This window comes from Pelobates fuscus, chromosome 3 (assembly GCF_036172605.1).
Source record: "Pelobates fuscus isolate aPelFus1 chromosome 3, aPelFus1.pri, whole genome shotgun sequence".
NCBI lineage: Eukaryota > Metazoa > Chordata > Amphibia > Anura > Pelobatidae > Pelobates > Pelobates fuscus.
Window position 1 is genome coordinate 358,764,235 of NC_086319.1, and position 25,226 is coordinate 358,789,460.

The 25,226-nt window shown below is 42.4% G+C and overlaps 1 protein-coding gene across 1 annotated transcript in view; it reads right to left on the reverse strand.

Annotated features, from left to right (window-relative positions):
- LOC134601829 (CD209 antigen-like protein C) overlaps positions 1–23,442 on the reverse strand; it is a 44,174-nt gene extending 20,732 nt beyond the window's left edge. Inside the window, exons 1-2 of the mRNA XM_063446329.1 lie at positions 23,370–23,442; positions 1,652–1,768 (exon numbers count right to left, since the gene is read on the reverse strand). Of these exons, the coding sequence (XP_063302399.1) occupies positions 1,652–1,768; positions 23,370–23,442 (190 nt within the window). The remainder of the gene's footprint in view (positions 1–1,651; positions 1,769–23,369) is intronic.
- Positions 23,443–25,226: the final 1,784 nt, after the last annotated feature.

Genomic DNA, 25,226 nt, shown 5'->3' on the forward strand with positions numbered 1-25,226 from the left:
GTATCATCTGTGTGTGTGTGTGTGTGTGTGTGTGTGTATATATATATATATACACACATACACACAGATGATACTCGAAAAATTAGTGCAAAAGTTCATTTATTTCAGTAATGCAACGTAAAAGGGGAAACTAATATATGAGACGCATTTATATGCAAAACAAGATAGTTCAAGCCGTGATTTGTCATAAGTGCGATGATTATGGCTTACAGCTCATGAAAAACCCAAATCCACAATCTCAGTAAATTAGAATATTGTGAAAAGGTGCAATAATCTAGGCTCACAGTGTCCCACTCTAATCAGCTAAGTAAGCCATAACACCTGCAAAGGGTTTCTGAGCCTTTAAATGGTCTCTCAGTCTGGTTCAGTAGGAATCACAATCATGGGGAAGACTGCTGACCTGGCAGTTGTGCAGAAAACCATCATTGACACCCTCCATAAGGAGGGAAACCATTTGGAAACCAAGGACCCAGAGTCTGGAGGAAGAATGGAGAGGCACACACTGCAAGATGCTTGAAGTCCAGTGTGAAGATTCCACAGTCTGTGTTGATTTTGGGAGCCATGTCATCTGCTGGTGTTGGTCCACTGTGCTTCATTAAGTCCAGGGTCAACGCAGCCGTCTACCAGGAGATTTTGGAACACTTCATGCTTCCTTCCACAGATGAGCTTTGTGGGGATGCTGACTTCATTTTCCAGCAGGACTTGGCACCTGCCCACACTGACAAAAGCACCAAAGCCTGGTTCAATGGCCTGGGTTTACTGTGCTTGATTGGCCAGCAAACTCGCCTGACCTGAACCCCATAGAGAATCTATGGGGCATTGCCACGAGAAAGATGAGAGACATGAGATCGAACAATGCAGAAGAGCTGAAGGCCGCTATTGAAGCATCCTAGTCTTCCATAACACCTCAGCAGTGCCACAGGCCGATAGCTTCCATGCTACGCCGCATTGAGGCAGTAATTGCTGCAAAAGGGGCCCAAACCAAGTACTGAGTCCATATGCATGCTTATACTTTTTAGAGGTCCGATATTGTTCTATGTACACTCCTTGTTTTACTGATTCCATGTACTATTCTAATTTACTGAGATTGTGGATTTGGGGTTTTCATGAGCTGTAAGCCATAATCATCGCACTTATGACAAATCACGGCTTGAACTATCTTTCTTTGCATGTAATGCGTCTATCTCATATATTAGTTTCCCATTTTACGTTGCCTTACTGAAATAAATAAACTTTTGCACGATATTCTAATTTTTTGAGTATCACCTGTATATAATGTGTTTGTGTGTGTGTGTGTATACACAATAGACTTTAGCTGCAGTAGAATTAAAAAATATGGGACAAAAACTATAATATAGTTGACTCTAAGATATATGAATACGAAATACTAATTAAGACTTGGTTGGTCTTTTGCTTCTTATCTGAAGTCAAAGTTTAATTTCTATGTTACAAGTGATTTTTATCAAAACACCACAGCTAAAACAATGGTAGAATCTCCTATTGGTAACACAGGCATTTGTTCAAAATAACACCACTTAATTCTTCACTGCGCATATCTCATGCATAAAAAACAAACAGCAGAGATTTGCAAAAATTTAATGTTATAAAGTGATTCCTCCCTGCCAATGTAGTACGCCCAGAGTATACTCACAGTGCATGAACAGCAGTCCCAGCAGGATCAACAAAATTAGGACCATGAAAATTAGGACAATCACCAGTACTGGTACCAGTTTCCCATATTTGGTTTGCTTCTCATCCCTTGGGTTATCTTTGAGATGGAAGTAGTTAAACACGTTAGAGAGTACAGCAATATGAACACTTTACAAAATATGGACATTTTAACTCAATTATATTAATTTCAGGTTATATAAGAGAAGGAAACAGTGTAAGGTAATATTATAGTGTTTTTGAAAATCTACTTCAGAGACCCAGTTGCAAAAATTAGTGCAGATACACATTATCCCTACAAACTTTAGCCAAAGTCCCATAATACATGAAGATGCGTACTCCATAATATAAACAATGATGCATTTAGATGATGTAGGAATAAAATAAAATAGAATAAAATAAAAATATAGTTAATTTGTATATATAGTTAATCGCCCTGCAATTGGACTCCGAGCACTCTGATTGGTGGGTTTAAACATCCAATCAGAGTGCTCTTATAGGTAAATGAAGAGACTGACAGGTAAGTCTCTACATTTACCTGCCACAGCACTCTGATTGGTTGGCTTGAAATCCACCAATCCAAGTGCGTTCATTTTACACAGCGTGGGACAGTTCTTTGGAATGACACAGAGCACTCTGGCTGGATTTCAAGCTAACCAATTGAACCTTATTGTTATTTAGGGCCCCCACCCACCGCGCTGGAGTAGGCATTAGTAGGCATGGCTGTGATGGCTTCTAAGGGCACACAAGTCAAACATTTGATTGGCTGCCATGCGGCCTTTCAAAACGCATAATTAATTTGCCGAACTCCAAACCGAACATACAGTTATATGTCCGGGGTCCATAAAACGTAATGTTCGGTACGAACCCGAACTTTTCAGTTCAGGTTCACTCAACTCTTATTATAATCATAGATATGTAAACTACTGCACCGGATCAGTCTGCTTGCACTACATATCCTCCAGTGGTCAACCTAAAGACAGTAACGCCCCTCTTGGAACATTTTCTTGGAGGTGAGTGTGTACATTTTCAAAGCTTAGCTTTCAAAGTTGCGTTTATTTATTTTAATATATTTGTTTATGATATTTTCATAAAATGTGAGATTCGTGCTATTTTTTTTTTAGTACAAAATACGAATATTAACATACTGTAAAAGTATATTTCTTTCAAGGCTATTGAAACAATATTTGGCTGCATAATTTAACTCAAATGATTACACGATCAAGGTACACTTACAGTGAACTTCACTTTTATTTTTTGTTTTAAATTAACCCCTTAAGACCGGAGGGCGTACAATTCTAAAGAGCAACAATGTATCTTCTAGTTGTCTGTATTGGAAAAAGGGGGAAGGTTAACTAAGTGGCGCAATTCAAAACCTGTTGTCCGTAAAGTAAATAAAAAAAGAGGATCAAAATGAAAAAGTAAATATCTAACTTCAAAATAAGAAAATATAAAGATGTGTAAAATGCTGCTAACCAGAGATTATATACTGTGCCTTTGAGGGCACCTGTGCTTGAAGGCAATACAGTCTGTAACTACCCAGACTTGTAAAATCTTGGGAGAAGGAGGATCCTTCCTGCTACTAAATCATACTTTTCAGTCTGTGTAGCAATGGTGTCAGACAAATCTGGTCATGAGTAAAAGTGAGCCCTGACGCGCGTTTCAGGGGGAAACTAGCCTCCAGTTCGTGAGGTTTAAATATACCGCTGGATAATAATCATTGGTTGTTTAAATCGACAATATCATTGGTTGTTTAAATCGTTCAAAGAGCAGACTAGGTGATTGACAGAATATGTCACCAATTCGAATATTGAATGAAAACTGAATCAATGAGATGTCTAAATACAAGCAATCTTATTGATTAAAAGATCGCTAATACTCAGGAGGATATACTTATATTGACAGGAGGATAATAATATCACTGAGAAGAAATTATTGTAATGACAAAATTCTGATCGCCGTCCTAGTTAAAGGATCCCTTTAGGGTCAGGAACACAAACATGTATTCCTGACCCTATAGTGTTAAAACCACCATCTAGCCCCCCTGGGCCCCTCATGCCTCCATAAATATAGCAAAATCTTACTGTATTCAAGCCTGAAGCTGTAAATCTGCATGCTGTTCGCCTCAGAAAAACAAGCAGTCTGCTGACATCATCAGAAGTGGTAGCCTGATCCAATCACAATGCTTCCCCATAGGATTGGCAGAGACTGACAAGGAGGCAGATCAGGGGCAGCACCAGCATGATTCAAACACAGCCCTGGCCAATCCGCATCTCCTCATAGAGATGAATTGAATCTCTATGAGGAAAGTTCAGTGTCTGCATGCAGAGGGAGGAGATGTATGGATGCATTTTAGGCAGCCGTGACCCAGGAAGGATCTCTAACAGCTATCTGAGGAATGGCCAGTGAAGTTATCACTAGGCTGTAATGTAAACACTGCATTTTATCTGAAAAGACAGTGTTTTCAGCAAAAAGCCTGAAGGTAATGATTCTACTCACCAGAACAAATTCAATAAGCTGTAGTTGTTCTGGTGACTATTGTGTCCCTTTAAGTATACCAGGACATCCCCTTTTTCCAATACAGACAATTAGAAGATACATTGTTGCTCTTTAGAAGAAACTAAGTGGTAGCTGTGGCTAGTGCTTTGAATACTAGCATGATCCTACTTTCTAAGACACATCCTAGTTCTTTACACCAAGTCTATATCTTAGTGACTCAGAACCACTATGGCTCACGTACACCGTATAATCTTTTTAAAGTCGTGGCTACGCTTCACTAAACATTTCTAACTCATTCTAATCCTTTTGTTTTATATAGAAGTAATACAGGTTATATTTCAACCTCAAATCTACTTCTACAGTCAGGACATTTAGCCATTTTTATTTCCTACGTCAGTGGGTTCATGCCCCTTCCTAGCCCCCAGACCACAGATTCTAGTACTCCCACCAGTCTTACAAAAATTGTTTAAAAAGAAAGTTAAATAAAATCACTATACTTAAAGAACAGAATTACAGTATAAACGTGTCACTGTATCCAACCAAATCAAATTAAAAGCCCGTGTGTTCATTTTTTTTCACCGAATATTGTGTAAATGATTAATTTATGTAATCCACCCGAGCGGGGTATCATTGGATTTACCCCAGATAATAATTTGATTTTAAACACTGCCATAAGATTTTAAATCAGTTATGCCCTAGTAGTGAAGGTCAGCAAATAGTTAATGCACAGGGAAAGAAAAAAAATAAGCTGCGGGTTACCATGGCAACCTATTTATAAAACATATTGCTCAAATATCTCAAAAGATAGAGGAGGGATAGCAAAGGGTAAAAACATAACTGTAATTCTCATAGAGAATAAACAAAAAAAGAAAAAAATGCCATTCTACCTGTGTATCATTTGCTGAAAAAATTACAAGCTTAAAAAGTAACTTTTAATAAATAAATGTAGAAAAAAAAAATTGTAAGAACAGCAGGAGTGAGTGGACACTATACAGCGAGTAAAGCTCATTGACTACTGATATAGGCTATAAAAGTGTATACATAATAACACTAATGCAGAAACAATACTGTTCAGCTACAATATAACATCAGTGTATTCCCAAGTAATAGAAGTGATACTGTATTATGTATCACTAATAGCTGTAACGGAGGGGGGGAGATAAGACGACTGCTAAAGCAGTGCTGTCAGTAGTGAGGAGATTTATAAATAAATCCCTGCATGGTAGTACATACTAACAACATGGGTCAACATTACATACAAAAATGAATAATGTTCTTTGGTGCTTGACCTAAAAAAAAAATCAAAGATAGTATTTCAGCTGAGACGCGCTGCTGACAGACGACAATTAAACAGTTAAATATCACAGAAGCTGCCTAGATAGTAGCAGCGTATGTATGATAAATTAGAGGTTACTGTTAAGCAGTAAAGTATGAGTTAAGGGGTTGCCGAGCTGACTCCGTTTTAGCTGAAAAATTAAAGCAGTATATTATAGTGTAGCAACGGCTGCCTGCACTGAATGATGTTATCTTATGCTTCGCCACAGCGGAACAGAAAATAGTAGCTCAGCTGTGAAGGACTGCTGACAGGCAGCAGTTAACCGGTTATTAGTCACAAAAGTTGCCTAAGTAATAACTATAGCAGAGAGGCAGTATAATCCACAAGGTCTCCGCTGGTAGGCAGGAACACAGGCAATAATCAGCATAGGCAGGTACAGCATACAATATTCCAGGTAGCGTAATAAGAATCCTTCCCTCCCAAGAACTAGACGAGACATAGGCTGGGAGTCAACTGAGTGCTTTATTCCATTTATTGCATTTATGCAGGTCCCCATGCAAGGGGTTTCCATAATGACATAGCAGGGGCATTACCCACATTTCTCCCATCATGCATTGCATTTCTCCCATCAGGCACTGCTGGACGAGAGGGATACTCCCACTGGAATATACAGTTAAGTGGATTATCCCCTCGTGCAGCAGAACCGACAATTTACATTTAAAATCCATAACTTGGGTAATATTCGGTACATTAACATGGCTGGATGTTCGGTAGATAGCTGGGGTCTGAGCGCACATTTTGTGAAAGTACCGCTCCGATCCCAGCTTAAATAACCGAACGCCGCACGAAAAACATATTATACTTATGCTTGCTTCAAACTACCGATTGAGCTTAGGAGACCACATTACCGAAAGACCGGGGCTCCCGCACGGCTTGGAAGTCCAGCGGTATTCGTGCCATCGAGTAGCCGATTTTAGTTCCAGGCGCTCGACGACCAAATACCGCTGGACGAACAAAGGATCCTAAATGGCCGACCGCCGCATGGTCGGTAGTCGAACGACGGCCACCATGAATCCTCTTAAATAACGATTGCAACATTGTTGCAATCCTTAATGGGGGCCACACGACCTCCTGTGTGTGGTCTCTATTCGGTAGTTTGTTCATTTCACGAATGGTGTTGAAATTCACCGTTTGTGAAACGATTACCTGAATGCTGGCGGTTTTCATGCCGTCAGCATACGAATGCTAGCATTCCCCTGAACCATAGTACACATAATACATACACGCTTGGTTCTTTTAAAGGGGTATACACATACATTAACATTGTTTATACATACAGGACAATATATAGTGGCTGTATTTGCAACAATAACTGCATCTAACTAATAGGTCAAAGTATAAAGAAAGGGTTTTCAAACAGGTTGCCTAGGTAGTGACAGAGAAAGGTGTATAGAATAAGATTCCTGAGTCTTGTGCCTTCAAGGGCACCCCTTAATTAAATGCCTGGTCTTATCAATCTCCCACCCATGAAATGTAATAAAGAAAAAAGACAGAGAAATAAAGTATATACCCAGCGTACACTAAATTAGTGTTAAGAGTCTCCAATACACTCCTGAGATGTTGGACATAAATGAACTTGATGTCGGTAATATCGCAATTGGTAAGCAGAGAGTTAGATGCCGACACCAATAATGTGTCAGTATGTGTCCAGTAGAGATTCGCGAACACAAAATTTTCGGTTCGCGAACGGGAACTTTCACGAACGGGTGAACCGCCATTGACTTCAATGGGCAGGCGAATTTTAAAACCCACAGGGACTCTTTCTGGCCACAAAAGTGATGGAAAAGTTGTTTCAAGGGGACTAACACCTTGACTGTGGCATGCCAGAGGGGGGTCCATGGCAAAACTCCCATGGAAAATTACACAGTTGATGCAGAGTCTGGTTTTAATCCATAAAGGGCAGAAATCACCTAACATTCCTAAATCACAATGGATATGGATTGACACCTGACATATGACATATTGACACCTTGACATATGGATTGACACCTGTCCTCAGAGACCCTGATACACACTGACACAGAGCAGAATAGAGACTGTTCCCCCTACATAGGGTCACTTGGCAGGTATGGATTGACACCTGTCCTCAAAGCCCCTGATACACACTGACAAAGAGCAGAATAGAGACTGTTCCCCGTCCTCAGAGACCATGATACACACTGACACAGAGCAGAATAGAGACCGGGGGTCTAGTAGCGTGGACACCCAGCACAGGTCGTTCTCCTTCAGCCTTTTTATACGAGGGTCCCTCAACAGGCACGACAGCATGAAAGACCCCATTTGCACAAGGTTGGATGCTGAGCTACTCATTTCCCGTTCCTCCTCCTCCTCACAGAGCAGAATAGGGACTGTTCCCCGTCCTCAAAGCCCCTGATACACACTGACAAAGAGCAGAATAGAGACTGTTCCCCCTACATAGGGTCACTTGGCAGTTATGGATTGACACCTGTCCTCAAAGCCCCTGATACACACTGACACACAGCAGAATAGGGATGTGGAATAGCACCTGGGGAGCTGGGGGGGGGTGCCGTTGATGTGGAGCAAGATGCAGCAGTAGAAGATGACTCAGCCGAGGAGGTTATGGAAGAAGATGGAGTAGGAGGAGTAGAGGAGGTGGCAGCAGGCCTGCCTGCAAGTCGTGGCGGTGTCACCAACTCCTCTGCAGAGCCACGCATTCCATGCTTGGCAGCCGTCAGCAGGTTTACCCAATGCGCAGTGTAGGTGATATACCTGCCCTGACCATGCTTTGCAGACCAGGTATCAGTGGTCAGATGGACCCTTGCCCCAACACTGTGTGCCAGACATGCCATTACTTCCTTTTGCACAATCGAGTACAGGTTGGGGATTGCCTTTTTTGAAAAGAAATTTTGTCCGGGTACCTTCCACTGCGGTGTCCCAATAGCTACAATTTTTTCAGAACGCCTCAGACTCCACCAGCTTGTATGGTAAAAGCTGGCGGGCTAGGGGGGCGTGTCCTAACTACTGAAGCGAGAAGTCGCCATGTGTACGCCAGGCATACCGTACGCAACATGCAGGAGGCAGAGGGAATCCTGGGGCAACTGGGTCTCCCCCTAGACTCGCTACTCACATCGAAGCCTCCAACAAACTCCACGCTCCCTCCATATTGGGGCAACGCCAAGGCTCCAACATTTGTCCCTGGAAACCTAGCCGGGACATCATGCACAACTTGAATGGAAAACGGGACGAACAGGTCAACCCTGCTTACGGAGACTCTCAGGTCATTGATCGTGTCAAGAGGAGGGGAACAACTTAAAAAATAGATTCCTGGCAAATTCTTAAAAAAAACGTGCAAACATGAATCCAGAAAGTACAGAAAGTACAGTGCTTAATCGTATTGGTGTACTAATTTCCAGTATATCTAAAAATGTTTTACATATTTTCTGATTTTAATTGCCATGTGTACCTTTCGTATGCCCATGTGAAACGTTTTACCATTTAGGGCCCGAGTGGGGTCATTTAAGCAGATCATACCTCGAGTGCAGAGTGCGTTTAATCCGACTTGTTAATGTTAGTTATTCACTAAGCTTGGGTAAAACATAGTTGGCTTAAAGATGTTTTCGATTCAAGTTCTTGTGCCCCACAGTTCAAATTAACATTCAAATGACATGACAGATCACACAAGTGAATAGCCCTGCCAACGTCGTCTCAGAATTTTTTTGTTATCTAAGAAGAAATAGAAATGCATATCAACGAAAAATGCTGGCGGGCTAATAGTTCGGACAAGCCAACTGTCAGACGCTGGGCAAGGGGGTGACTTTGTGACATTGGCTTCTTACGCTCAAACATGTCCTTGACAGACACCTGACTGTGGGCAGATGAGCGGGAACTGCTCAAGGCTAGAGACGGAGTGGCGGATGGTTGAGAGGGGGCAAGGAGGACAGCAGTGGTTGACATGGCTGAAGATGCTGGACCAGGAGGAGGATTGCGGCTTTGAGTTTGTGTGCTGCTTGTACTCATGTGTTGATCCCATAGGCGTTTGTGATGTGCGATAATGTGCCTACGCAAAGCAGTTGTACCTAGGTGGGTGTTGGACTTCCCACGACTCAGTTTCTTTTGGCACAGGTTGCAAATGGCATCGCTGTTGTCAGAGGCAGACACACAAAAAAAATGCCACACTGCTGAGCTCTGCAATGACGGCATTCTGGTGGTGACCCCGGGTGCCGATGCATGCTGTCTGATTATGCCACTAGCTCCTTGCGACTACATCCCCCTGCTTCCAACTCGTCTCCTCCTCCTCTCTGTCTCCCCTCTGAACTTTCCCACTGTTCTTCTTCTCTTCTAGCGGGCACCCTCGTGACATCCATGGACACATCGTCATCATCAACCGCTTTACTTGTATCTGACAACTCAGCAAAGGAAGCAGCAGCGGGTACAACATCATCATCATCATCATCACACCGTAGTCCATGTGTGTAATGCTGCCTGCCTGAGACATAGACCAGATATGAGTGGCACTGTGCAGTGGCAGAGGTTGGCAGAGTACACGCTGTAGGCCTGACACACCCGCTTGAAGACAACTAACTGCTATTCAATCTATAACAGTGGAAAAAAGTTTTTTGGTTTTAAATGCACGCTATTGTGACACCAGATATGAGTGGCAAATTACACTTGCTCAGGTTGGCAGAGCATACGCTGAAGGAAGGCCTGACACACCCACTTTAAGGACACTGACTGCTATTAGCTTACACTGGAAAACCTTTTTGCTTTGTAAAAGCACGCTATAGAGACACCAGATATGAGTGGCAACTGTCAAAGTACACTGGCAGGGGTCTGCAGGGCACACGCTGAAGGCCTGAAACACCCGCTTTAAGGACACTGACTGCTATTAGCTTACAATGGAAAACTTTTTTTCTTTGTAAAAGCACGCTATAGAGACACTAGATATGAATGGTGGCACTGACTGGGCAAATGGGCACAGTATCCACTGTGAGCCTGACACAGAAGCTGGCAGGCAACTAACCGCTATTCAATCTATTACAGTGAAAAAAAAATGTTCTTTTTAAATGTCAAGCATAAGCTATTGTGAAAACAGATATGAGTGGTGGCACTGGGCAAATGGGCACAGTATCCACTGAGCCTTACACATAAGCTGGCAGACAACTAACTGCTCTTCTTCAATCTATTACAGTGAAAAACTTTTTTTGGTTTTAAATGCAAGCTTAAGCTATTGTGACACCAGCAGTGAGTGAGTGGTGGCACTGGGCAAATGGGCACAGTATGCACTGTGAGCCTGACACAGAAGCTGGCAGGCAGGCAACTGCAATTACATTACACACAAAAAAAAGCAGACTGATGTTCTAGCCCTAAAAAGGGCTTTTTGAGGTGCTGTTCTTACAGCAGAGATCAGATGAGTCCTTCAGGATTGTAGTGGACACTGAATACCCTAGTCTAGCTATCAATTTCCCTATCTAATCAGCAGCAGCTACACTTTCCCTCCTCTCACTAAGCATGCAGCTTAAGAATGAATCTAAAATGGATGCTGGGAGAGAGGTGGGAGGGTGTGGAAGGGAGGGTCTGCTGCTGATTGGCTGGAATGTGTCTGCTGACCGTGAGGCACAGAGTCAAAGTTTGCTCAATGATGACGAATAGGGGGCGGATCGAACCGCCCACGTGTTCACCCGCAGTGGCGAACGCGAACACGCTATGTTCGCCGGGAACTATTCGCCAGCGAACAGTTCGGTACATCACTAGTGTCCAGTAACTAACTGTAATTCTATTTAGAATATTACCACAAGACTTTATAACAGACATATAATATGTACAGAGTTTACGAATGGGGACAAGAAGAATAAGCCACTGGTATATAACTAGGTATTGCAACTAGTGATGTCGCGAACGTAAAATTTTTCGGTTTGCGAACGGCGAACGCGAATTTCCGCAAATGTTCGCGAACCGCCATAGACTTCAATAGGCAGGCGATTTTTTAAAAACCCACAGGGACTCTTTCTGGCCACAATAGTGATGGAAATGTTGTTTCAAGGGGACTAACACCTGGACTGTGGCATGCCGGAGGGGGATCCATGGCAAAACTCCCATGGAAAATTACATAGTTGATGCAGACTCTGGTTTTAATCCATAAAGGGCAGAAATCACCTAACATTCCTAAATTGGTTGGAATAACGTGCTTTAAAACATCAGGTATGATGTTCGATCAGGTAGTGTAAGGGTTACGCCCGCTTCACAGTGACAGACCAAACTCCCCGTTTAACGCACCGCAAACAACTGCAAACAGTCCATTTGGACAACCGCAAACTCCCTATTTGCACAAGGTTGGATACCAAGCTAGCCATGTCCCGTTCCTTGTCCTCACTGATGTCATTGAAGGTCTCTTCCTCCACCCAGCCACGTACAACACCAAGGGTCCCCGAAAGGTGACCGCAAGCCCCCTGTATTTTTTTTTAAATGTACACTACTGTTACACCAGATATGAGTTGCACTGGTGTGACACTGTGACCTGGCAGGCCCTGAAACGCACACGTGTGAAGGAAACTGATTGCTATTATATTACAGTCAAAAAAGTTTTTTTTTTTTTTTTTAAATGCAAGCTATTGTGACACCAGATATGAGTGGTGGCACTGGGACTACCTTAAAAATATTGGATATCGCTAAAAATCATGCTTACTGTAACGGACCGTTTCAGCAGACAAGGGGTTAAAATCCGTTTAGGTGATATTCCACTTTCAGATATCAAGGCAGCTTCAGTAAAACACCAAACTCCCGAATTGAATACAAGTGAATGCACCAAACTCCCGAACTGCATACAAGGGAATAAGGTAGCACTCCAAACTCCCGAACCGGAACCTCACGAATAGCTGCTAGCAGACGAACAGGAAAAGCTCCCAAGCGGCTTACACTCCTGGCAATCAGTCTCTAACAGCATACAGTGAATCCCCCCAAAGACGAGACAAGGCTCCGTGTTGAAGGTCAAGCAGTGGTCTGGTTTATTATGGGCTACCAGCCCAGTATTGATGCAGGTCTCCCACTTGGTGGACACTCCCCTAGGGGACCAAATGGGAGACTGTAACAAAAGACAGACAGGTATCAATTTAGGACATACAGTCACAATACTTTACCACAATGCTTCCTGGCTTCCTCTCCTCTGCCCTGGAGATAATTGAGAAGTAATTTAATTATCTCCCAGGACAAAGGCAAATCGCCATTATGCACATGGTGAGCACAAAAACATAAAAACACTTTAAAATACACAGTCATATTTTATACATAAAACACAGACATGTCACACATCCCCTAGATAACTGGGATCTGAGCGCACAAAACTACTGAATAGTTTTGTGCGCTCCCCCACCCCCCCGACACCACCAAGGTAAGGGGCACATCACTCAGCAGGGAAAGGGGCCATGAGACACAACGCCACAATACCAAAGAATAGATACGAGAAGCCAGACACACACTCATGACAGAGCACCCCTATCTCACTATGAACGCCTGACAGACCCTACACATGCATTACTGTGTGGAACTACCCCATATGTCCTGCAACTTTCCAGCCCGCATACCAGCACTACAAGCCAGGTCCCTCGGATCACTACTCACCCGTACGACTATACAACTCACGTAAGCTACACCCCGACTGACCTTGATAGACTACTCTCGGATAACACCACACATAAAATGGTGCGGACAAACTACCTAAAACCACAATAACCATAGTTACAAAATATTGTATGATACCGATATTTGATGCAGACAACTGTTTTTGTCAATTATACATGCACTGCAAAAATAAAGAATAAAAAAAAAAAAAATACCGAATAGCGCTCAGATCCTATTCACACAGTTCAATTGCCATGGAGCCAAAGTCTTTAATTACACGAATAGGCTCCATGGTATAGCTACCTGGGTTAACACATTCACATAACAAAAGTACCGGATGAACATGTATTCGTTAGATCTGTACGAGTAAGAACCAGGCGGCGGACGGCTCAGCGGTGTTCGTGCAAATAAGTGTCCGTTTTTAGATCCATGGTGTAAGCGCTGAACACCGCTGGCCGCTCGGGACTTTTAAAATGGCCGCCGCCACGTGTTCGGTAAATGAACAAAGACCACCCTGTATTCGTCAATTAAGCTGCAGTTAACCGCAGCTTCAAGGAGGTAAATTGGCGGCACACTCCAGCTCCCAGGTGGTCGCTCCTTCGGCAGTTTGTTCGGTAGATAAAATCTACCTAACACCCCGGCAGAAAGGCATGAATAAGCCTTTCTGCAGGGAAAATAAAGTCTGGTCCATAGTCCAAAGGCAGCAGGCGGGCAACCAGGCTTCTCCAATGCAATGTGCAATACTTGACTCTTACTTACCCACACTCAGTCATGCCACACACATTTCACCACTACTCTCACTGAATCACTCTGACTACGGCTAAATTCATCTTCTACATCAGAACACTACTCCTAAGATTGGGTTGTATCCATGTCTCGGGTCTTTCATTTAGAATAGGGGCAGCTTCGGTCTCCTTCAACACTGACACTCCAGTGCATATTATTAAAAGATTGGGCAGATGGAAATCCTCATACAAAAAGAGAAGTCCTGCGCAGGACTTCTCTTTTTGTATTTGTATTTACTTTGTATCACACAGCCTGGTTACAATGCTGCTACCCATCCCATGTGTTCCCTATTAAGGGTTAATAAGTAAAGGGGTGTATATAAAAAATACCCCTTTCTGTCTCATTAGAGATATCTTTGCCAGAAGCTCAAGGAAGCAGGCTGAAGGGTCAGTGTTAGGACCCGCTTAGGGGGGTCTGCCTTGACGTTGGCAGGCGGGCATCCCTCCAATGGCCATTGGAGCAACTAAATGACCTCCATTTGTCTAAATATACATAGGGATTAAGGAGAAAGCGCAAGTAACATTTTCTTTTAGATGGAAATCCTCAGTCTACAACCGATATATTCCTCATCCCGAGAAAGAAATGAGGAAAGCTTTAAAAAGTTTGGCTTTGTAAATTTGATGCAATAAGTGTGTTTTTCCTTAATACCTTTTCACCCTCTTTGCATGAACCCAATTTACATATATTACTAATATGTTACTGAACATATATATTATATTATTCACTCACTCACTCTCTGGGCCGGCCTAAGACATCATGCTGCCTAGGTCCAACGATAAATGACTATGGGGGATAATGTATAATAAACACAGGTTACTGGTTATGGAGGGATAATGTATAATAAACACAGGTTACTGGTTATGGAGGGATAATGTATAATAAACACAGGTTACTGGCTATGGGGGGGATAATGTATAATAAACACAGGTTACTGGCTATGGGGAGGATAATGTATACTAAACACAGGTTACTGGCTATGGGGGGATAATGTATAATAAGCACAGGTTACTGGCTATGGGAGGATACTGTATAATAAACACAGGTTACTGGCTATGGGAGGATAATGTATAATAAACACATGTTACTGGCTATGGGAGGGATAATGTATAATAAACACAGGTTACTGGCTATGGGAGGGATAATGTATAACAAACACAGGCTACTGGCTATGGGAGGGATAATGTATAATAAACACAGGTTACTGGCTATGGGAGGGATAATGTATAATAAACACAGGTTACTGGCTATGGGAGGATAATGTATAATAAACACAGGTTAATGGCTATGGGAGGATAATGTATAATAAACACAGGTTACTGGCTATGGGGGGATAATGTATAATAAACACAGGTTACTTGCTATGGGGGGATAATGTATAATAAACACAGGTTACAGGCTATGGGGGGATAATGTACAATAAGCACAGGCTACAGGCTATGGGGGAATAATGCATAATAAACACAGGTTACTGGCTATGGGGGGATAATGTATAATAAACACAGGTTACTGGCTATGGAGGATAATGTATAATAAACACAAATACAAAAAAAAAAGAATGCAGCTTCAGAATTAATCTAAAGTGTATGCTGTCTAGGAGGTGAGAGGGTCTGGGAGGGAGGGTCTGCTGCTGATTGGCTCGAATGTGTCTGCTGACTGTGAGGTACAGGGTCAAAGTTTACTCAATGATGACGAATAGGGGGCGGACCGAACATTGCATATGTTCGCCGTCCGTGGCGAACACGAACATGCTATGTTCGCCAGGAACTATTCGCCAGCGAACCGTTTGGGACATCATTACTAAACATAAAGCTGGGAAATGGGTTACAATAGAATGAAAAAACAAAGTGGAATTCTATTTGTACATAATTAAAAGATTTATGGACTCCATATTAGAAATCTTTTTTTTTTTTTGCACATTTAATGGTTTTCAAAGCCAATCAGTTGTGACACCAGGATCTCCACCCTGACAGGAGGACACTGGTTTTAAATAAAGAACAGATAAACAGAAACTTTGGATCTCTGGTGAAGCACGTTTAAACAAAGTTGTCAGCAGCTGAGACAAATTAGCTGTCTATTATTCTCTTTACCATAAACACACCCACACGGTGGTACTTAACCTATGTAAATGATGCAGCTTCCCAGGTGTTTTTTTCCCCAATTCACCACCATTTATTTAATTGAAGATACACACAATATTTGAGATTCAGCTATGTTCCAGAAACACACTCACATGAAATCTAAGAAAAAAAGACAACACGCTGACAGAACCACCAATGACTGGAGGAATTAGCCCTATTTAATGGATATTGGGGAGAGTGGAAGATAGGCTGTATTTGCTGTATGGTCTTATTAGACTTTACTGTCCCATATGAAATCCACTGCAGTGGAGGCCATTTTATTTATTTATTTGATTTGCATTATTTTTTTTGTTGTTGTTATTTTGTATACAATAAATCATTTTGGAGAAAAAGTGGCGATTTTACAACAATTTTTTTCTGAACCATATACTTAGTGGAAGGAGGTCAAGATTAGGGGAGGTCGAAGGAGGTCCCCTGGCCATGATTAGGGGAGGCACCTCAAGGCACTAAACTCTTACATTTCCAGTGAGTGCATTTATGGAGTACAGAGTTAACTGTGTTTTTACTGTATTTCACTATATGGTTTATTTGTATCCCTTTACAGATGCATAGCTGAATACCAAATATTGTGTGTATCTTCTTACAGACTTACAGCTGTCAGTATCCAGTGACCACATAACCAGCTAAGAAAACTTACTGCATCGATACAACCCATCGATACAACCCATCTGACGGGACGCGGCTACAGAAGTGGCTACATTGGTTACTCCTATAGGGAGTAATATGTAATATGCCGCTAAAATTCTGATAAAATGTGAGAGATCATCTTGCCTTTAAAAAAAAAAAAAAAAAAAAAGTATGCTCTAATATATTAATACATTTATTGATTTTAACCGTCTAACCCTATGAACATTCTCCTTTATTTTCCTCTTCCCACTTCCTCTCTCAATGCTTGTGTAGGAGTCTAAATCTGGAGAATTATAAACAAGGAAATTATTTCAAAAGTATATTCATAGTTATATGAACTATATAAAATGTTACTTAAAAAAATGTATTTCAGTCCTCTTCTTTTTATTTTTTGCAGTATGTAATGTGTGTATGTGGACTAAGTCAGTAGGAGACAAATTATAGATGAACACAGATGGCACGAATGCTGTTAGTTCTTAAGATAAAAATATCTTTGCCTTAAAGGGTTTAAACATTTTTGACCACATCCTCTTGAAAAGACTCAAAAAGAGGAAAGTACAAAAATATGAAAAAGGAACCTCACAAAACTGAAACTATAAAAAAAATGTATTGAATGGAAGCTATACCATTATAGACTTAAATTTCGTCCATTATTTTTATTCATACATATTATTTTTAATTACCCCCTACTTCCTTCTGTCTCACTCCCTATTATCTCATTTGGATTGTAGACTCAGATGCCATTGGTTAATTCATACTTTGAATTAACCTGTAACACATATGTTACATTTTAGACTGATGCCCATTCATTTTTGTTCCATTTGTTCCATTCTGGCTACTTATATATGTTAATATTTAATAGTACAAGGGAAGATTTAATGGGCAGCTGCAATAATAAAAGACTAGCAAATTGACATCTCTTGCAGTCCAGTTGCTAGTAACATAAGAGGATGGTCCAGTTCACTGTCCACCTGCCAGGCCCCCATAATGGGGCTGTAAATTAAATAATAAAGAAAGGGGACATAGTGTCCCCCCAACTCCCCACATGTGCACCAGGTGTGGGCTCTAATAATATTAATAATAATTTCCCCCCACCTATTGGGGTTGGGCAGTGTTTCTAAAAATATTAATAATCCAGGAAGGAGATTTAATGTCTCACAGTCCCCACTCTAATTAATGGCCTCTAGCCATCTTGGGGAAACATTAGTGACAATTTGGTGTGATTGGACAATGGCATGTCCACCTCCCTGTATATTAACCTCCCTGGCGGTAAGATTATGTCAGTATTTTTTATTGTTAAAGTGGTACATTGTTTTTACAATGTATTGTGTGTATTTTTTTACACCAGGGGCTCGTAGGAACAAGGTAAGTGATACTACAGTGTAATCCCAAGCGTGGTTCGGGGGTTACCGCTTTTGGTACCGAAAATTAACCCCGAGCTATGCTCCGGATTACCGCCAGGTAGGTTAAATTATAACCCCCACCTGCAGGTAATTGGTAATCAGAGGGACATTAAGTCGCCTCTGGTTAATTAATATTAATTAAAGCCATAATGTACCATGTACCTTATTCTCCCCCCAGCCCCTCCATGTGTCTCATTAAACACCAGCCCCTCCATGTGTCTTATTCCACCCCCCCAGACCATCCATGTGACTCATTCTCCCCTTCAGGCCCTCCATGTGTTTATTTTCTCTCCAGCTTCTCCATTTTTCTCATTTCCCCCAGACTCTTATTGTATCTCATTCTTTCTCAGCCACTCCTTGTGTCTTATTCCACCCCAGCCTCTCTATGTGCCTCATTCCTCCCCAGCCCCTCTACGTGTCTCTTCCCTCTCCATTCCATGTGCCTCATTATGACCTCAGCACCTCCATGTGTCTCGTTCCCCATCACCCCCTCAATATGTCTAATTTCCCACCTCCAGCCCCTCTTGGTGTCTCATTCCTCCAGCCCTTCCTTGTGTCTTATTCAAACCCCACAGCCCCTCCAGGTGTCTCTCTCCTCAGCCCCTACATGTGTCTCATTCCACCTAGCCCCTTCTTGTGTCTCATTCAACCCTCACAACCCCTCCATGTGTCTCCCTCCTCAGCCCTTCCATGTGTCTTATTCCACCCAATGTATCTCCTCCTTGTATCTCATTCCATCCTTGTATCTCTTTCCAGCCTCCTGCCCCTCTATGTCTACCTCTTCAGCCCCTCCATGTTTCTCATTTCCCTTCCCTTCCCCATCCCCCCTCTCCTCCTGTGCCTGCTGACCCTCTTAAGACATAGCCGAGAGGAACACAGTGGAGGATTTTCAGTTTTCTCTAACCGGTCTGATAGGAAGCTGTTTGAGCTCTTTGTATCAGTCTAGTTGTAGGATACAGCTCCTCTACCTGCAGTCCACTCAGCCATGCTCAGATCCCCTAACTTATAGTTATTAAAATAATGTAATTATACATAAATAATATAAAAAATACTGGAGCCTGGAGTTGTGGGAGGGACTTCATCACTTCTGGTACCTAGATGTGTGGTCTTTTTAAACCCAGAGTTTCCTGGGGTTTGCTGTTACTGCAAAATCCATTCTCCAGCATTAAGCCTTCTCTGCATTTGCAAAACTGAAGGCCTGGAGTTGCTCTCTACACACTGGGGAGTTTCAACCTAGCTGGCCTAAAGTTCAACTTCTTTTGTTGAAATTCGATGGCGTTTGGGTAAAATTCACCAGAGTATGGTTGTATTTCAATCAATGTTTGGCTCCTTTTCAACCTTGTTTGGTTGAAACTTGGCTGGAATTTGCCTCCTCTTGATTACAACAGGGAACAGTTTCCTCCAAAAGACTACTAAAGACACAGTTCAAATTTTCTCAATACAATTCAGTTCAAACACAACATCTTATCGACTAACCCGCGGTTACACTCCCCTTGTTATATTTTCATTACTTATCAATTTATAATCATTTTCATATTACCCGGAATTACAATATTTATGTTCAGCCTTTAATAAATGTATCATATATAGAATTGCTATCATCTTGAGATATAAAGGGAGGGAAATGTTATGTTACTTAACATCATTACTGCTTACACAACATGCTTGTTATATACCTATTTCCTGGGGGTTGGTCGGCATGTGCATTGATCTTCTTTTATGAATGTAATCATCATAATTCTACGTATATGCATTAGGAGGAGAGTATATAAGTCATGGATCTACATATGCTGTACTAACAGTTACAATTCAACAAATTACGCCTCTTACGCTTCTATTTGTTTTATTAGGTCTTCTAGATTCCACTATCCTTTCGTTAGGAATTAATTAATAGAAACCTCTTCAGTAATTACCTGATAGGTTACAGTGAAACGTTTATGCTCCTACATGTCAGTTTAAGTGCCAAGTCATAGTCACATCGGTCATTTTGTTACATTTTATAAATTATCACAGTATTGGTGGCCAGCTAATTTATTCTTTAAGTCTGGCATAGTAAGGTATGTGAATTTTCCTTCTATATATACACATTTCTCTATGTCCAATATAATTACCGTATATACTCGAGTATAAGCCGACCCGAATATAAGCCGAGGCCCATAATTTTACCCAAAAAAACTGGGAAAACTTATTGACTCGAGTATAAGACTAGGGTGGGAAATACAGCAGCTACTGGTAAATTTCTAAATAAAATTAGATCCTAATAAAAATATATTAATTGAATATTTATTTACAGTGTGTGTATAATGAGTGCAGCGTGTGTGTATGAGTGCAGCGTGTGTGTATGAGTGCAGCGTGTGTGTATGAGTGCAGCGTGTGTGTACGAGTGCAGCGTGTGTGTACGAGTGCAGCGTGTGTGTACGAGTGCAGCGTGTGTGTACGAGTGCAGCGTGTGTGTGTGTGTGTTGCAGAGCCTTGGTGGGGGGTGGGCATTTTTTTTTTATTATTTTAATTTTTCTATTATTATTTATTATTTTTTATTTAATTTCATTATTATTTTTTTATTATTATTTAATTTCATTATTATTATTATTAATATATATATTTTTCGTCCCCCCTCCCTGCTTGATATATGGCAGGGAGGGGGGCTCTCCTTCCCTGGTGGTCCAGCATTGGCAGTTCAGTGGGGGCTGTGGGGGCTGGCAGAGAGTTTACTTACCTCTCCTGCAGCTCCTGTCAGCTCCCTCCTCCTCCGCGCCATCCGTTCAGCTCTTCTGTCAGCTCACACTGTAAGTCTCGCGAGAGCCGCGGCTCTCGCGAGACTTACACTGGGAGCTGACCGAGGTGCTGAACGGACGGCGCGGAGGAGGAGGGAGCTGACAGGAGCTGCAGGAGAGGTAAGTAAACTCTCTGCCAGCCCCCACAGCCCCCTGTCTGTATTATGGCAATGCAAACTGCCATAATACAGACTATTGACTCGAGTATAAGCCGAGTTGGGGGTTTTCAGCACAAAAAATGTGCTGAAAAACTCGGCTTATACTCGAGTATATAAGATACTTTAGGTATCCTTTCACTGTGAACTGCATTCACAGTTTAAATGCCATGCAGAACTTTTTTTTGCTTGTTTTAATCAGAACTTGTTCGGTCAGAAGTAATAACATCAACTGAATTACAGGAAAAAGCTTTCCAGAGGGAGAGAGTCAGCATTAATTGACATGTGTTTGAAGATTTTGGATTGTCTGTCAATAATGAGGTCTGCACATATGTTTATGGCATGTTGTTAGCCATTCTTCTACAATAAATGATGCACTTTCTATGATCTGCCTTGTCGATTATCCTGAGATCCTTATTAGTGCAGACTGTTTGGCTGGTCTTGTTTTGTCAGAACTTGTACAATTGTCTCTGTCCTTAAGGGTTTTACGGAAATTAAGACAAATAACTACATTAAGGAAGTAGATTTAAATTAACATTTTAAGAGCAGCCATCAATTACCATAGCTAAAATGCCCTTTAAAATGAACTATGGAGGATAAGAAAACATTATATGGAAAAAGGAAGTTTACAAAAATCAGGCTCAGCTAATAAAAGATATACACAAGATAGGGGTTTTAGGGGTTTCGCTAATGTGCCTAAAATAAAGGACAAAAAAAACGTAGTGCAATATTGTCTGGAACCAGTTATAAAACAAGATATTCTATTACACTCACAAATTCCAAGTGTTAAAAGCATGTAAGAGGTGCCTCCCCACGATGTAGATGGGGGGTGTATAGAAATCCTCCTTCAATGATGACCGCAGGGTGCCCCGGTTACTAGGATGATCCAATGATCCAGCCACACCAAACAGCTCCCAAAAACAGTTTAATTGATAGGTAGAATTATGAAGGATTACAAAATGCATAAAAACATATAAATAAACATAAGTCCACAGGTCCTACGCGTTTCGTTCTATATACGAACTTCCTCAGGGACCAATCCAAATAAAATCACCAAAAAAATGCAACAACCAAAGACAATCGGCTAATAAAAGAACAAATTGAGAAAAATAACTATGAAATTGAGAAGTAGACCTTTCTTGTTTACTGAAAAGCAAAGTTAAAACAGAAAATATTTAGAAATAAATAAAACAAAACAAAAAAAAGGATAGAGATTTAACAAGAATCCTACCAGAAAATCTTGTTTTATAGTATTTTTTGGAGGTACATCTATTACCAAGAAAAAAATAATAATAACAAAGAGCTTCATAAAAAGTATGGGTACTTTACTACTATTTCTGACAGTAAGGCAATAATAATTTTAGGTGTAGCTTTGGATTTGTACTGTTATGGCTCTTTCTAAGGGACTGAACATGCAACAATTTTCTCCTGTGTGCTACAACATTTTTAAAGTTTACTCCACTGTCCATGACCACGTCTGCTTTTTGAAGTGTTCACGGAGGTATGAAACTGCTTGAAATTTGACTTTTGTGCCAGAGGCTAGTTGCACCAAATGTTTCTTAGACAGCACATTAACTGTTCCTGGCTAACTGATGGTAATTCTGTGCAAATATTACACCTGTAGTCAGCATGTGCTGCATGCTGGCAACTGATTTAATCACCTTCTTCACTTGCACGCAGTACTGGTGACATACCTGCAATATCAAACCCACTCTCCGTCCCTTCCTTCACTTTTTTCCTTCCTCCTTCCATGCTGCCCTCTATTCCACTTTACATTATTTTATTAAATATAGCCCTACCTCCGATTCCCTTCACTTGCATTTGTTCCTGGAGTCCTCATTCTGTGCTGCCTTCCCTCAGTGCAGCTCCCACTTAACAAGTCACTCACTCATTCACAAACCATAAACAGTGGCAGAAACTGAGGAAGCATGGAATTCATCGTGGACAACATGACACCATGCTGAATTGAAGGTACGTTTTTAACAATTTTCACAGGTTTTTATTCAATAAAATGTAGAGGGGACTAAGTGACAAATACCAAAGAAGGCATTATAAACCCCCCCAAAAATGACAAAAAAAGGGGGTAAACCTGTAAAGCGCAGGAAGAAATTAAGTAGCTTTTCTCCTACATTAGAACATGTTGGTGCTGACGCATTATTATGTTCATTATTAGCAAGATGGCTCTATATCTATGCCTCCTATTAGTTCACCATAATCAATCATGACCAGAAGAAAAAGAAAAAACGAAATATACATATATCGAGACGTTTCCAAATATTCAATAAAAATACAAATAAATAATATATACTGAATCTCAAACACATTTGATATTTTGACTAAAACGCAAATTTTTAAAGGAATATATTTCACAGTTTATCAGACATCAGCAGAAACTCTCTCTCCCTTACCATTATAATCCATATTGCCATATATATTTTCCATTTCTTTCTGCATTCTTTCTGCATTTCTGCATTTCTGCATTTCAGCTTGTCTACTTCTGCACAATCTTTCTTTTCTTCTCGTTGTTTCCTTTTTTGTGTCTGACTCTGTCTGTCTCAACTCTGTCAGGTTTTATAGTAATTTTATAGTAATTCTTGACCATCAGCATTTTTGTAACATGCTTCCTTATCTGCGCAAGCTTCCTCTAATTCTAAAGCAGTGGATAAAGCATTGGAGAAAGTGTAAGTACTGGGTTATGGGAGTATATACCTGAACTGTCATCTGGAAATAATGGTCACCATCTAAATTTGAGCTGGAAGATGGTCAATACTAACAATATCTCTTTACTGACAATGGAAACTATTAAACCTATTGACACACTATGGTGTAGCCCCATGTAGCTAGAGCGCAGCTAAGCGTAAAAAGGCCTTGACAGGGGTTAGGAGGCGGGCTTAGGAGGAAGTAAGCAAGGATTGGAGTTATGGGTAAGTAGGTTTGGCTATTTAAATGGGCAGCCATTTTAGGTGAGTCATTCTAACTTTCTACCTGGTTGAGTTTGTGTTCACCCCGGTGTGCGCGGACTTTGCTTGGTGGGATTTTCTCTTTTTTCTCCTCTGCAGGGCCAATGGACGACGTTGAGCGTTTACTGGAGGGGATCAGGTCGGCGGCGCGGCATCAGGGCGCAGACTGGCTGCGGGCCCAGCTAGGCCCTGCCCTGGCGGAGGCGGCGGAACGAGACGGCGGCGGTGGCAGACCGGTTCGGGCCAGGAGGCCCCCGAGGAGGCTAAGCCCGGGCATGGGGCCCGGTGAAGATATCCCTGGTGGCAGTGGAGTTCCAGTTGCGGGCGGCAGCAGGCCGGGTAGCCGCGTGGTCGAGGCTCCGCCTCCACGCGAGCGGCCGGAGCCTTGGATGAGTGCCCGGCGGCGGAAGGATATCAGAGATGGGGGCGCTGCGGCTCCCGGTGCGGAGGTGATCGGGCGGCCCCCCGGAGGGCCGGGAACCATGGAGGTGCGGTCCAGGAGAGCCTCCACCCAGCCGGAGCTCGGGGACGACGGGGCCGGATCCGGGAGGACGCATGGCCGGCCCCTGAGGCAGCAGGCAAGTGCAGGGGGCTCCGGCCGGGGCCCTCTTGGCGGGAAGGACGCTGGGGAGAGCTCTGCTAGGAGGGGGGACCGGAGTGGGCCAGTGGGGGGCGTTCAGGACTTAGTAGAAAGGGGGGGGGGCTCAGGGGCTCCTTAGAGAAAGTGTGGCTTAGGGGGAGTGGGGGCTAGGGCTGGTGGGGGGTTAGTGGGTTCTGCTGGGATAGTGAGTGGGTCCTTCAGGGGTTGTGAGGGTAGGCATGGGCAGTCTGGGTCGGATAGGCGTGGAGGGAGGGATAGGGGGGCTGAGGCGGTCAGTGCAGAGATAGGGGTTCAGGGAGCGGCTGGGCAGGGGGTCGGGGTAGGTGGGGGGTTGGGTTCTTCCGAGGGGGGTGGGCGGTTGGGGGGCTGCGGCCTTAGGGGGGCTCAGGTTCCGGGGGTAGTAGTGGCAGCCCCTCGCCGGTCAGATCCTCAGGGCCCCAAGGTAGAGGGGGTAGGTCCAGATGGCATCGCTCCCCCTCCGGCAGCTCAGCAGATGATGGGGAGGCAGCCCCCAAGCAGTGGATAAAGCATTGGAGAAAGTGTAAGTACTGGGTTATGGGAGTATATACCTGAACTGTCATCTGGAAATAATGGTCACCATCTAAATTTGAGCTGGAAGATGGTCAATACTAACAATATCTCTTTACTGACAATGGAAACTATTAAACCTATTGACACACTATGGTGTAGCCCCATGTAGCTAG